Source organism: Leptonotus elevatus, chromosome 15 (assembly GCF_054856555.1).
Source record: "Leptonotus elevatus isolate MCC_2025b chromosome 15, RoL_Lele_1.0, whole genome shotgun sequence".
Lineage (NCBI taxonomy): Eukaryota > Metazoa > Chordata > Actinopteri > Syngnathiformes > Syngnathidae > Leptonotus > Leptonotus elevatus.
The window spans coordinates 1,749,173-1,763,160 of record NC_141253.1 but is presented as its reverse complement, the minus strand read 5'-3'; the positions used below and the strand labels follow the sequence as shown (position 1 = coordinate 1,763,160).

The 13,988-nt window shown below is 39.8% G+C and overlaps 2 protein-coding genes across 3 annotated transcripts; one reads left to right on the top strand and one right to left on the bottom strand.

Annotated features, from left to right (window-relative positions):
- Positions 1 to 1,169: 1,169 nt before the first annotated feature.
- On the top strand, positions 1,170 to 3,744 carry m17 (IL-6 subfamily cytokine M17). The gene is made up of 3 exons (XM_086097406.1): positions 1,170 to 1,380; positions 2,068 to 2,210; positions 2,293 to 3,744. The coding sequence occupies exons 1-3, from the start codon at positions 1,170 to 1,172 to the stop codon at positions 2,749 to 2,751; spliced, it is 813 nt and encodes a 270-aa protein (XP_085953532.1). The 3' UTR covers positions 2,752 to 3,744.
- Positions 3,745 to 5,342: 1,598 nt separating this feature from the next.
- tescb (tescalcin b) lies at positions 5,343 to 12,618 on the bottom strand. 2 transcript variants are annotated; one of them, XM_086097409.1, is made up of 8 exons: positions 12,309 to 12,618; positions 10,684 to 10,753; positions 10,445 to 10,525; positions 9,541 to 9,680; positions 9,406 to 9,467; positions 8,070 to 8,177; positions 7,955 to 8,002; positions 5,343 to 6,812 (listed from the first exon to the last, which is right to left on the bottom strand). In XM_086097409.1, the coding sequence occupies exons 1-8, from the start codon at positions 12,370 to 12,372 to the stop codon at positions 6,789 to 6,791; spliced, it is 597 nt and encodes a 198-aa protein (XP_085953535.1). In that variant the 5' UTR covers positions 12,373 to 12,618; the 3' UTR covers positions 5,343 to 6,788. The 2 variants fall into 2 exon arrangements, with proteins under 2 accessions (XP_085953535.1, XP_085953533.1); XM_086097407.1 differs by having other exon boundaries at positions 5,343 to 7,722; positions 12,309 to 12,617.
- Between the last annotated feature and the right edge of the window lie 1,370 nt (positions 12,619 to 13,988).

Below are 13,988 nucleotides of genomic sequence, written 5' to 3'. Positions count from 1 at the left end.
TGTCATTTAAATTTAACACAGCAATTACATTTATTTTACTTTGTTAATTAATAAAATATAACCAGATAGGACAGTATATACTATTTCCTTATTTCTTATTTTACATTACAATTACAAACAACAAAAGAAAGCAGTCTACGAATTAATGATACCCAAACAGAAAAAATATATGAAATACACAAAAAAAAATAAAAATAATTACAATGACGTGTTGCATCTAATGCAACAAAAAAATGCACCCCATGAGTCATTGATCAAGTTATTTTCCTTTCAAATCTGATGTGGCAACTGTCATAATCATCATATCATGTATTGACGTCATCGGGTGCCCCCAAGCGGAAGTGACCACCAAAAACAGGCGTTGACCGCCATGAGTACACATTTACAACGTTTTTCTTTTCTTTTTTTTAAACAAGTGTTGCGTGATCGACCATCTTTGCAGCGTGCTTCCTCATTGGCCGAGTCACGATGAAATGGCGGCGCCCTAGCGTGACCTCGGCCTGACTGTGCCAGGCCGTGCAGGCCCTAGCCCAGGCCATTCCGCCCCCGCCCCCCCCCCCCACCCCCGCTCCCCATCACGTCGCTTTTGCGCACAAACAAGATGAAGATTGCGAAAGAACGCTTCCGCTGCTTCCTGCTCAAAATGCTCTCATGCAGTTCAAAAAAACAAAAGGGAAGGAATACATTCTTGATTACATACACATTTTATAGTCTTAGTTATTTTAAGTCTAAACAGTAATGCCGTGATATATAATTTTTTTTTATGTATTTTTTTTTGGGGGGGGGGGGGGCCCAAACCAATTGATACAAAATTAAAATTGCACACGTCAATTGAATTATCATGATGCACAAACTAATTTAAGTTACTTTAATACAATAATAAACCAAATGCCGCATTTGAAATGACTACACTAATTATAATGACCTTGATCATTATTATTATTATTATTATTATTATTGATGACGACAACAAGTGGGGACACGCAGACGAGCGCCTGAACATGACCCGAGCCTGTCCCGGCCAGCGGGCATGTTTGGGCATTGCCCCGCTGCTCTATCAATAAAGTTACATCCAAACTCCCACCAAAAAAGCCGCATCAGCCCTCAGCCAGGGGGAAATTCTTGGAAATTCGATTGCCTCACAAAAACCTTTCACGTCACTTCCTGAGATGACAAACATGCGGTTTGCCAGCACTTCTTTAAAAAAACACAAGTTAGCCGAGGCGCAACATGAAGAAACGCAAGGGACGCTCGCCGCCTTGCCAAGACTGACCAGAGAGACGAGCGTGACCGAAGTGACAAGATTGACGCCTGCTGCTGCCTGGAGGAGGATGATGATTGGTCGCCCGCTTTGGACTCAGTGGATGGTCACACCAACAGGTAAGTGAGCATTTGGGGGACCATTCATTTGGCATTGTTAATCATGTTTGGCATCAAGATGGAAAAGGTCGACAGACAGACAGCTATAAAGTATCAACAAATAAGAGATGGACAGACAGCTGGACAGAGACAGACAGACAGACATAGGTAAATAAGAGAGACAGACAAGACAGTAGATAGAGCGACATAAACAGCTAGACAGAGACAGACTGACATTAACAAATAAGAGATGGACAGACAGCTAGACAGAGACAGACAGACAGACAGCTAGACAGAGACAGACAGACAGACAGACAGACAAGACAGTAGATAGAGCGACATAGACAGCTAGACAGAGACAGACTGACATTAACAAATAAGAGATGGACAGACAGCTAGACAGAGACAGACAGACAAGACAGTAGATAGAGCGACAAACAGCTAGACAGAGACAGACAGACAGACAGACATAGGTAAATAAGAGAGACCGACAAGACAGTAGATAGAGCGACATAAACAGCTAGACAGAGACAGACTGACATTAACAAATAAGAGATGGACAGACAGCTAGACAGAGACAGACAGACAGACAGACATAGGTAAATAAGAGAGACAGACAAGACAGTAGATAGAGCGACGCAGACAGACAGAAATGGCGAGTCATAGATGCAGTAGATGACGTGTCACGTGTGTTACCTGTCTCTCCAGCATTGCTTGCACTCCTGCTGCTCCTGCTGTCCACCAATCAGGCGGCCTCCATCAGGACTCGTCAGTGTTCCGACTCCCTCCAGCGGATCTTGAAGCTGACCAGACTCGCGCAGAAGGAATCTGCGGACCTCATCAAAACTTATGTGAGTCCAGACCTCCTGTTAGTCTCTCTGGTGTCATCCTCAAAGATGTGTTTCTCGTTCTTAATGTTGTCTCTCCTTACAGAAAGCTTCCCAGGGGGACATGTTGGACGTCTTCTGCCAGGCGTCCCTCCAGGACGTCCCGGAGCCAGCCATCTCCGGCCTGGAGGTTTCCGAGCGTGTGGAGAGCGTCCTGGACCAGCTGCGGGCCTTCCTGCCCCACTTGAAGCGCGTCTACGAGCAGCAGGCGGACCTCCAGGCCGCCGGTAGTCCGGTTCTGGTCCAACTGGACCGGGTGGGCCAACGGGGCTGGGGCTTGGGGGCCCTGGTGCGGGCCTTCTACCGGGACGCCTTCCCCAACCTGCAGGAACCGGCCGAATGGCCCGCGGTCCTGGAGCCGCCGGCCCAGAACGTGTTCCAGCAGAAGGTCTACGGATGCGTGGTGGTCAAGACCTACAAGGAGTTCCTGACCAACGTGGCCCGGGAACTCAGGAGCCTCAAGAGTAAAATGTGCAGAGGCCGGAGGCGCTTCACCTCCTTGTGACTCTAAGAAGCCGTCAGAGGAACTGCATGACATCAGATATTTATGATATTTGTATTTAATATTTATTAAGCAAATGCTGGGAAATGTTCAACATGTTGCAATTGGGACGAGGAAATGGACTTATTGTCGCCCCGGCAGCTGAATAAAAAAAATCAAGAAAGAAAAAAATCAGTAGCTTACTTTATGAGGTTGTTTAAAAAAAAAAGACTACTTGCTAAAACTGATGGGTTAAAAATAGCATATATTGGGTTACTAAGTTACCCCCATTTTTAACCCAGCAGCTTTAAAAGGTATTGGTCACTCGTCACTTTATTTGGTAAAGCACGGACTTTTTGTCATTATATCAGTCGCGGGTCGCTTTATTTGCTAAAGCAGTCGCTTTTCTCACAACAGTCACTGGTCGGTCTGTTTGGTTGAACAAAGAGAACTTCTCAAATAGGGCAGACGTTGACTGCTAGTCGTTGGTCGCTTTATGAGGGTCAGATACCGTCAGTCGTTGGTTGCTTTATTAGGTTAGACACTTGTGCTAGTTATTGGTTGCTTTTTTGGGGGTTAGACCCTGACTGCTATAGTCAGTGGTCAGTTCTTTAGGTCAACTACTGACTGTCAGTCATTGGTCGCTTTATTAGATTAGTCAGTGAAACTTTACGAGGGTCTGATACAGTCAGTCATGTGTCACTTTTTTGGGGGTCAGTCTGTGTTCACTTTACGAGGGTCAGTTACTGTCAGTCATTGGTCACTTTATTAGATTAGCCTTTTAAACTAGTCATCGGTTGGTTTAAAAAAAAAAGTATTATAGGTGAGAGACTGCTAGTCATTGGTTGCTTTATTAGGTCACTCACTGGTTATTTTTGGGGGGTCAGTCAGTTTTCATATTTTTAAAAGTCAGATATTAACTGTCAGTCATTGGTCGCTTTATTAGATTAGCCACTTAAGCTAGTCATCATTTTTTTCTTTTTTTTAGGTGAGACACAGTGTTAGTCACTAGCTTATAGCTTTATTAGGTCACTCAATACTCTTTTTTTGGGGGGGGGGGGGGGGTGTCATATTTTTTAAAGTCAGACATTGCCTGTCAGTCATTGGTCACTTTAATTGGATTAAACACTGACTGTCAGTCACTGGTCGCTTTTATGTTGTTGGGGTCAATTTTCATATTTTTAAAAGTCAGGTATTGACTATCAGGCCACGAGGTCGCTTGATTGGGTTAGTGAGTAGTAACCTTATAAGGGTCAGATACTGAATTTCCGTCACTGGTCGCGTTATTAGGTTAGCCAATTAAGCTAGTCATTGTTTGATTTTTCAGACACTGACTGTTGGTAATTATTCTTTTTATGAATGCATTTTTTTGTGAGCGGCACGGCAGCCGAATAAAAATCATTTTGTGTGTGTGTGTTGGAGGCATCATGTGTTGCACCTGATGCTCTCCAAAAGAAAATCAGGAAGCGTCGAGAGACGTCTGACTGCGTGCTGATGACACGCGTGGCACACAAGGAAACTCGTCTGGACGCTCGCTGGCTCGCTGGCCGCCGCCACGTCTCGCCATTATTTTTGCAGAAATCAGACGACGACTACTCATGCATCACTGGACACTCCAAGTACACCAAATGCAATATTAGCACATGCGCTGATGCAATTTGGCCCCTCCCATCTTGCTTAATATGGTCAGCAAGTGATTTAAAAAAAAATAAATGTATGTCATCAAATTAATTTTGTGTTTCATCAGTTTGTGCTTGCTGAATTATGTAATTTTAATGTCACCCAGGTTTACAGTTTTTTATTTAAATGTAATTGCTAGGGATGGTTTGGATACCAGCCATATTTTAAGGTATCGGTATTTGTGGAGGCTGACGATACCAGCCACCAATACTTGAGGCAACCAAAATCTGATATTGAATAAATTGTCCTCTGCAGCAGTTGACAAATCATGGGTGAATCATTATATGCTTCAAAATGAAAGGTCTTTGTTCACAATTTGTTGTCACTGTGTTAAATGAAATTTTATACAGCAAAAACACTCAAGGTATCGGTACTCGCCCTACTCAGTATCGGTGATTACTCGTACTGGTGTCAGTCTGAAAAAGTGGTAATGAACATCCCTAGTAATTAACATTATGCATTAAAAAGTGTAGACTGTAATTTTCTTAAGTAAACACAAAAATATGAATTGATTTTAAAAATATAAATACATATAAATTCTAATATAATATAAATTTCTAAATAATTTAGTAAACCAAGAAAATTCTACAGAAAATGCAGATGAACCGCCAATATACATGCTTCCCGCCAAAAACCTAAAACCCCCCAAAAAAGTGTAAAAAAATTAATTAAAAGAAAAGAAAAGAAAAAAAGAAAAACTGGAAAAAAATAAAATAAATAAGTGCATATTTGGGGGACACTGTAGTAGAGGAAACAGGATTATAATTCCCGCTCCTTTAAAAAAATATTTTAAATGTATATATTTTTTAATGTTTAAAAATGGAGTCAAGTTTGCAGGCCAGTTGCCCATTTTTGATGTAGGTCAAAGATTGTCGACATTACGTAACAGGCCTGGGCAGGCCCTTTCGCATCACAAGCTGTCTGGAAACTGGAAGTCGGCTGAATCAAGTTCCCTTTAATAACAACTCTTTGTTATTTAAAGACACACAAACTCAACAAAGGGGACAAAAGCCAGTTTCTGCTTCTCACTTGAATCTGGACAAAGAAGTGCAATAATAGAAAGCAGAAAAAATGCAATTTGTGTTGACACAAATGCTGAACTTTTTAACACCTCAAACCATGATTCGAGTTCAAATACTGCTGCATGTCAATAACAAATTGGACAAAGGTTTGAAAGCTAAAATGTAGATTTGATGTTAGCGTAGGCCAGTTTTATAGAATGCATCGTTTGAATATTAACACTGCAACCTGCATTTAAATAAGGATTTCAATGAAATGTATTGCACAGAAATGTAATAAAAAACTGTTGTTAAATAAAATGTTTAAAACGAAACCTATCCTTATGATTAAGTGCAAATAAATGGGACTTGTAGTATTTAGGCACCGACTCTTTGGTACCACTAGAGGGAGCTCACAATGATTAAAAATTAAAATAGAGGAAATGTAGACGATAAGATTTTGAACTGAAACTGAAAAAAAGCTTCTTTTGATATTTTTCTCATGGGAAATAAGGTATAAAAACAAAAAATAAATTAATTAACATTTTGATGTTTGAAACAATAGTTGAAATTGGTTTAGAAATGGTTAAAGTTAACTTTGCTTTATATAAAATGTGGAACAAAATATCACCATCAAGTTAATAATTTTTTCAAACAGTAGGACTTCTTTTTACAATGTAGAACATTTTGAAGTTAGAATACCTTGAATTAGTTTTAGTAATTTGCACAAATTTATTTGTGAATTTTCTGAATGAATAAAGTGCCAATTTGAGCAGATTATTTTTTTTTTATCACCACATCAATTCAACATTAGCATTTTTTTAAAATTAAGGTTCTTGCATTACAGGTGTAGCTAATGATTTGGATAATGAGCGTATTACTATTCAAAAGAACCTGCAATAAGATTTTTGCTGGCTTTGGTGCAACAACATGCATTTAATGTTTAGTCCTGCAGAGGGCAGCAGACGACAAGTCCTTCTCCAGACTCCAGACCAGATGGGTTCACATTCATAAGAGTCATTACAGTATTTCTGGAGTTAGGGCTTCGAGCCAGGGTTAGGGTTTTACGTCCGGGTCTTGGTTGGTTTGTGTGTGTGTGTGTGCGTGCGTGCGTGTGCGTGTGTGTGTGTGCTGACCTGGTGAAGACATTTAAAGTGTGGGTGAGCCCTTCAAAGCTTCTTGTATCCTTCCTCTTCACTTTCTTTTATACGTTCTTGTTTCTCGCTTTCCTTGTTTTCTTCCTTTTCATACACCTTCTTTACTTCCTTCAATATTTCCTTCCTTCCATCATTCCTCTCTTCCTTTCACATCATCCTCTCTACTTCCTCCCATTCAGTCGTTTCTTCCATCCTTTCCTTTTGTAGCATCCATCATTCCGCTTTCTCATCTTTTTTCCTTAAAACCTTCCTGAAATAATTTCATTTAAGAAGTGGAGATATACTTTTGGCCCGCTCTTTATAATGAACAAATGTGAACAATTTGCATAAAAATCATAAACAGTATATGAATCACATGACCATGGCTAATGAGATGAGGTGAAGCACAGCAGCAATAAAAAAAAAATTATTATTTTTTTTTTTAAAAAAAAAAGAAGAAAAAAAAGAAGAAAAAAAAAAAAAGAGAAAACAAAAACGGTTCAACAAGAAAAACGTTGCCGTTATTGTTATCATTTCATAATTTATCAAAAATACAACTTATCTTAAAAGTGTATTTTGTTGTGGATTTATTGCAGACTGCTGAAGCTGTATTAGCAGCCACAACATTAGGCACATCCGCATGATATTTTTCTTAGTTATGTAATTTTATTCTATATTTGACAGCCAATACAAAACCATAACAGACACGCCGTTCTTTTATTAGGATGTCATTAGTGTGTGTCGCTGTACCTAATGCTGTGGAGTGTTCTTTGAAGACAAGCATGCAATCCCCGAAGAGACGAACGAACGCAGCCCTTTAATTCATGATCATCTCCTCATTTGCATATAGACATCACACGCGCATTATTGGACCATTGCTTGAAGAGGCTGATGTATCATCCTATTATTGCCAACGCCACCATAGCCGAGACCGTAACAATGTGGGAAGATGCGTATTCTGTATGAATTTGCATAGTTATTCAAATGCGGTTAAGGGTATACAGTGCACTAATCATCAGAGGTTCACTCTTAATGTGTATCTATTCTTGTGAGATCAACAAAGCATTTTTATCATTATTATTGTTATTATCCTCGTTCAGAAGTTAGTAGCACACAGTGGATGCATTCATATTCAAAAAACGAACGTTCATCTTGGCTTCAATCTCGAAGCTGTTCAGCAGCTGACAAGAGACACAAACAACCAGTTATTAATAATGTTATTATTATGACTATTGGACACTTCATATTGGCTTTAAGACTCTCTGTACTTTGTACTTTTGCGTTTATGTTTGTAATAGTGTCTTTTTTTTTTTTGCACTAGCGCGACACAGTTTGAACATACTCAGCCAAGAAAGACGATTCAGATTGTTATGCCGAAGTTATTGTTATGACAGAATCACGGCGGGGACCCACCTTAAGGAAGTGCTCGAAGGTGATGCCCTCGTAGAACTCGTCAGGCTCCTGCGAGTGACAAGTCAAGTCAAATGGGCGACCAAATAAGGAGCGTCGCAATCAGCCCTGAACGTACCATGTGACCCATGGATATGCCCGCCACCTCCAACATGGCGGCGTCCGCGATGCTTACGGCCGTTTCCTTGCCGATATGCCCGCTGCGAGAGAGGAGCTCCTCCACCACCTGTGCCCGCACGGGAATATTTTTATTCAAATGCAATCGACACCCCAAGGACAAAACAGACAAAGCTCGCTTTTTCTTTGGATTTTTTTTTGGGGAGTTTTGAATCGCGTGTAAGACATGAGCGGAGGGAATAACTCACAAAGAACTATTGATAATAATAATAATAATAATAATAATAACTAAACCTGACATTATTGTTCAAATGAGTATATCTTGTATATCATATACTTTTGCGCACCACCATCAACACAATACCAACCCAAAATCATGTCTAATCACTGATGTAATATGCAAAAAAACTAAAAATGGCTACTTCATGACACGGTCATTGATTAAAATGCCAGCACCAACTGTCCACATCTACAAGATTAGTCAAATGTGTTTAACCTATTTTCATTCGCTATCGTCTAAAAAACATCCAGACTTTTAATCTTGAGGCAACATAATATCGCACGGCTACAAAGTGACAGAGAAGTGGAATTTCACACTGGGTCAAAAATAACCCAATTATGGGTAAAAAAAAACGGCCAGATCCTCTACACTGGGTCAGAAATTGGGTTATTTTCTATAAAACAACTCAGAAAATTGAGTCAATTTGACTTAAGTAGAGGATCTCACCCAACTTTCATCTATTTTTGTCCCCCCCCCCCCCAAAAAAAAATCTAAAATTGATTGATTGATTGATTTTTATTTGGTGATGACAGAGAACACAATGAAACTTCCAATCACTCAGTCTGGTATCACTGAGGATAAGAGGGCTTATTTCCATTGTGGTCCTCGACACAAAGCAGGACAAAATACAAAGACATAAATGGGCAACGTCATTTCATCAACAAAGTTAATAAGTTGAATTCAAATAATCAGTCATTAAAGTAAAAAGCTATAAACATAATTATTAAAACTTAAAAAAAAAAAAAAATCAAAACAGTATTTTTCATATAAAAACAGAGTAATGGCAACAGTAGCATAATAAACGTACTTAATAGCTTATAAAAATTTTTTTTGATTTATAAGTATAAAAAAAGTTCCTTTGAGTATTTAAGTGTGTTTTTTGTAGCCACAGTTTGAGGGCTATTTAAAAAAAAGAAAAAAAAAAAGAAGTAAAGATCCACTCATTTTGAGTCCAAGAGAGTTAATAGATTTGTTGTCAAGCTAGCGTATATATTTAGAAGATAATTATCATTGTGAACTGGTGCTATGGGAATAAATTAGACTTGACTTGACTCACATGTCTGTACTCCTCCAGGGTTATGGTTCCATCGTTGTCCGTGTCGTGCATGTTGAATAAAACTGCGCACAAAAACACACAGCGGGCGATTTCAAAAGCAAGCATTGAAAAATCCAAAGAAAACAGTCGGCGCACATCTCAGTTTCTCTCTGCGGATGCTGTCCCGCTCCTCAACCGTCATGCTGAGTGATGGCGGCTTGAAGTGGGACATGACCACTACAAACTCCTCCAGGTGGATCTCCTCCATCGAACCCTCGCCGGGCGGGATCAGGTTCCTGCAAAAATGAGAGTGAGGGGGGGGGGGGGGGGTTAAGCTGAGGCCCTGATGTTGAAAGGCTGTTGGATTCATTGAATTGCTGAAATATAGAAATGATGATTATTATTATTATTATTATTAAAAGTAGATTAGTCAAAATTATTACGTTAATTTTGAGTTAAAGTTCCTTTAACGCCACCATTTATTTTTTTTTAAACACACGATTAATGACCACCCCTTACTTGTAAAGCCTGTACTGGGGGAATTCCAGTCGCAATGCAACAGACACGTCCATGTCAAACTTCAGCAGGAATAAATGGAATAATAATCCATACATTTGTGGAGACAGGGGTCAAGCTGTATTTTACAATTTTAAAAATGTGCAGAATTTCACAAGTTACATCATGTTAAAGATTAGATGGATGCACTGAGCTGTCACCAACGTCTTACAAATCTAGTGGCAGAAAAATTATCTCAACACTTGTTTTTTACAGTACAGCACACTTTTTTAATTTTAACTCAGGAAATTACCGTATTAATGACTAAAAGATGCAGCCATTTTTCTATTAGTTTAACACCCCCCCACACTTTTGTTAACAAGAGTATCAAAACTTATTGTACATTTAGAACAGATATAAAATTTACGATTAATCGTGAGTTAACTATTGAAGTCATGCGATTAATTACAGTAAAAACGTTTTATCGCCTGACACCCCGAATTAAAAGTAAAGAATTCTGCTGCAGAACAACAATTGCAAACGCTGAGTCGTCACGGCTCGGCACCTCCTGTCAAAGAAGGCCTCTACGATCTGCGCTCGGATGGGATTCCAGGCCAGATCGTGGATGGCGTTGAAGTGTTCTCTCCTGGAGCAGACAAAACACAGACACCACATGAGCGGCAGCCGAGGTTTTCCCGCAAGGCCTCGCTGCTGTCACTCAGGCGCTCATGTGACAATTGCAACTTGCCGGGCATGTTTCAAACTTCCGTCGGCATACGGCTCACGGAAAATAATTCAAAGTACCGCAAGGTGTCTTCATTGTGGCTCAGCTGCTTGAACCTTTTGTGGAGAACTCCAATCTGCTCACAAGTGACTGCAAACGCAAAACAAAAAGCCTGTTTGAGTTCACAATGTAGTGGGCTTGGCTTAAGCGAACAATTCTTCTTTTAATTGCCTTGACAGAAAACAATTAAATAATTCTCCCCAAAAATCTACGATTAGGTGAAATTGTGAATGCAGAACCCAATATGCCGCTTGTCTCCCTCTGCTTTGCTCTCGCTAGCTTGTTCTTGCTAATGTTGAAATATTAACATTGTTTTTCAGTTTCAATTTATATTTTAGCCGTTTTGGATTTAGTTATAGCTGTGTAGCTCAATGAATAGTATTGTCTATTGTATTCTTATCTGTCTCTCTCGTCTGAGAAGAAAAGGGCAACAAGTTCTTTTCCATGTTATCTAGAAGGGAGTGTAGTCTAGTACCGGCCTCAGCCGGTCGAAGTGAGACAGGCTGATTTATTATTGTTTAGGTCTAATCTGATTTGTATTCCTGAGAACTTCTGCCTTTTTGTGAAGGGGAGGAGGCTTTTCGTATTCACCCACTTTTCAATAAATAATGATGTGCAGGAGAAGGAGGGACACACATTTGAACAGAACACGGCTTGGGTGACTTCATTTGTGTGATCAGAAGCTTCTGATATAATGATACCTTTGCAAAGGGACTTCTTCACCAGAATCTCACCATTCAGTTAATTGAACACGCAAAGAGTAGAATACAAATATTGTCTACTCTAACACTAGCCACTCACGCTAGCTCCTGCTCCCTTGCTCACTCCAAACAATAATTGGTGGTAGGCTTGCGAAGTGTGCTCTCTACGAGGCACCGTAATTCACGTGCTTCAAAATGATTTCATTATATTAGTTCACCACTAGATTGCACTAAATCCTACATGCTGTCTCTTTAAAGTATGAAACGATGACGCACAAGGCAGCCCTGTACATATTATATGACAAGTTATTTTCTGTTGTGTCAAATGTTTCATTCAATGCAGCGGAGTTCAGTTACACTGCTTTTGGCATGGAATTTTAAATTATTCACGGGTAAACCGAGCTGGCTGATATGACGAGCACGCACGCACGCACACATGCACACACTCACTGGACGCTTCATTAGATATGCTTGCTCACTCAAATAAAACACATCCTCATGATAAATTATTCTTATTTATTTACATAATAATGGCAATATTTATTATTATTATTTTTATTTATTTTTTACCACAAAAATTATTAAATTTAAAAGGTGTGTAAGGTCTTGGGACTGTTTTAGAAATAAATGAATACACAACATAAAGAAAAAAACTAATAATATATCAAAAACATATTCACCAACACTGGCATTTAAAATGTATTTATATACTGTATGTATTACCTACTGCATTGCATCCAACTGAAAGCAGTTTCTAATATTTTGGTTATGAGATGCACAAAATATTAGGCACGCACGCATGCGGATTTTTGTCTTCATTACAGAGTGCGGTTGTACCTAATTAATTGTCTAGTCCCTCGAGGTTGTAAATGTAACATACATAATTCGACAAACTGACTCAAAAGTCGTTTTTTTTTAGTGTCGTAAGCAACAAGAATACTCACAGCCTGTCTTTTCCGCCAGTTGTCTGTTCTCGGGAGGAGCAGAGAGAGACTGCCAAATTCCCATCGCGTCCACAGACTCGTACTTGGAAAGTCTGAACGGGACCGAGACCAGGACCGGGATAGGTGGGTGGTAGTGGTCGTTTTCGTGGCTGTAGACGCCTCGTCAGCTAGCTGGAAGCGAACCTAACCTCATGGGAACTCTTTGTGAAGCATTAGTATTCAACTGACTGTTGACAAACACGATCAACCTTCATTTTGAGAGGAGCGCGCATTACTTCCGCAATCAACACATGTGACGTCACGCGTCTAGGCGACGACGACGACGACGACGACTACTTAAACAGTTAAAATCTTTTTTCTTCTTCATCACTATTTAAAAATTTAGACAAGTGCAAAAAACATCAATGCCTTTCTTGCTCTGCTGATATTTTTTTCTTCGTATTTGTTCTACATTTGTACAGTAATGAGCTGATTAGAGACAGGTGTGCCAGAAAGACTCCCAATTGGCTAATAACCCGGAAAACGGAAATTGAGGAAAGGTTTCGAATTAGACAGCAATGACGAAAAGGAACTAAGGTAAGATAAAAAAAAAAAAAAAAAGAAGTCTACGGCTGCTAAGGTTCCGTATTGTTTAGTACTCATTTCACACATGCCTTACCTTTTGTTCGGTATAATCCAAGCAAAAAGCATGTCAAATATGAACAAGACTGGCTGGTGTACACAGTTAGTCAAATCACAATACATGTATTTTACTGTAAAATGGCCGCTGTTACAATTATGGGATGTTTGGTAGAATAATGATTCCCAACCAGTGTGCTATGAAAAGTCGTTATGCATCCAGTTTCATTTAATTGGTCTGAAAATAATTTAATATTACTAACGATTAAATGGTCTTTCGCAAGATGGAAGAAGGCACTGTACATGTGTACATGATTGATTTGTTTATCCACCTGTGGCTCTTCATACAACGGATTGCATCAGAGTTAAGTAAACGTGTGATGAATTGAGACAAGGTCACTCTCATTCGCGCCTCGGTTCGTGTCATTTTCACAGTTTTTTTTACGGTATACAGGGAAATCAGAATTAGGAGTTGCAGGACTTTAGCATAGCATCACATTTTTGCCACGGCATGCTGGGCAGCACTGATGTCTACAGGAAGAGATGAACCATCATTACCCAGAATATGAGGCAGAGAAGGTGTGTGTGAATATAAATCATGCAACCCAATCTGCCACTCTTGGCCCTGTGGCAAAAATACCTTCCGTGAACAGGGCGTGGACTTGAACTGTGTATTAAAAAGAGCAACACAAAGAGCGAGGAGAGCAAGTGATGTCAAGTGAGGACTTGTTGGGTGCACGCCACATGGTGGTAGTGTTTCACCAAGCATTTCACATAAGCATCAGCCATATTAGAGCTGAGCTGAGGAAAGGACTATTGTTGTGAGGGTTGGAATGCAGATGTTGCTGTAGTTTGGCGTGCATGCTGTTATATGTTGACTAGCAATTCTGTTGTGAAGGCACGTTTTGGGAATAAAATCAAGCCTTTGTTGTAGTTGATGCTACTTGCTTGTGATCCATTGCTGTAATTTGGTGCACTGAACTGAAAACAGAAAAGCAGCAGAATGGTTTTGAGTTTTATTTTTCCTTGAGGCAGGTGTGATCCCGTTACTTACCACTCCGT

What these genes read in the sequence shown, in the direction of transcription:
- tescb (XM_086097407.1), bottom strand. Translation starts at nt 12,372, where the DNA reads ATGGGAATTTGGCAGTCTCTCTCTGCTCCTCCCGAGAACAGACAACTG. An exon ending in ACTGGCGGAAAAGACAGGCT is followed by an intron (nt 10,754 to 12,308) that starts GTGAGTATTCTT and finishes TTGCGTTTGCAG; the next exon opens with TCACTTGTGAGCAGATTGGA. An exon ending in GCATATCCATGGGTCACATG is followed by an intron (nt 8,003 to 8,069) that starts GTACGTTCAGGG and finishes TGTCACTCGCAG; the next exon opens with GAGCCTGACGAGTTCTACGA.
- m17 (XM_086097406.1), top strand. Translation starts at nt 1,170, where the DNA reads ATGACAAACATGCGGTTTGCCAGCACTTCTTTAAAAAAACACAAGTTA. An exon ending in GTGGATGGTCACACCAACAG is followed by an intron (nt 1,381 to 2,067) that starts GTAAGTGAGCAT and finishes CTGTCTCTCCAG; the next exon opens with CATTGCTTGCACTCCTGCTG. An exon ending in CGGACCTCATCAAAACTTAT is followed by an intron (nt 2,211 to 2,292) that starts GTGAGTCCAGAC and finishes CTCTCCTTACAG; the next exon opens with AAAGCTTCCCAGGGGGACAT.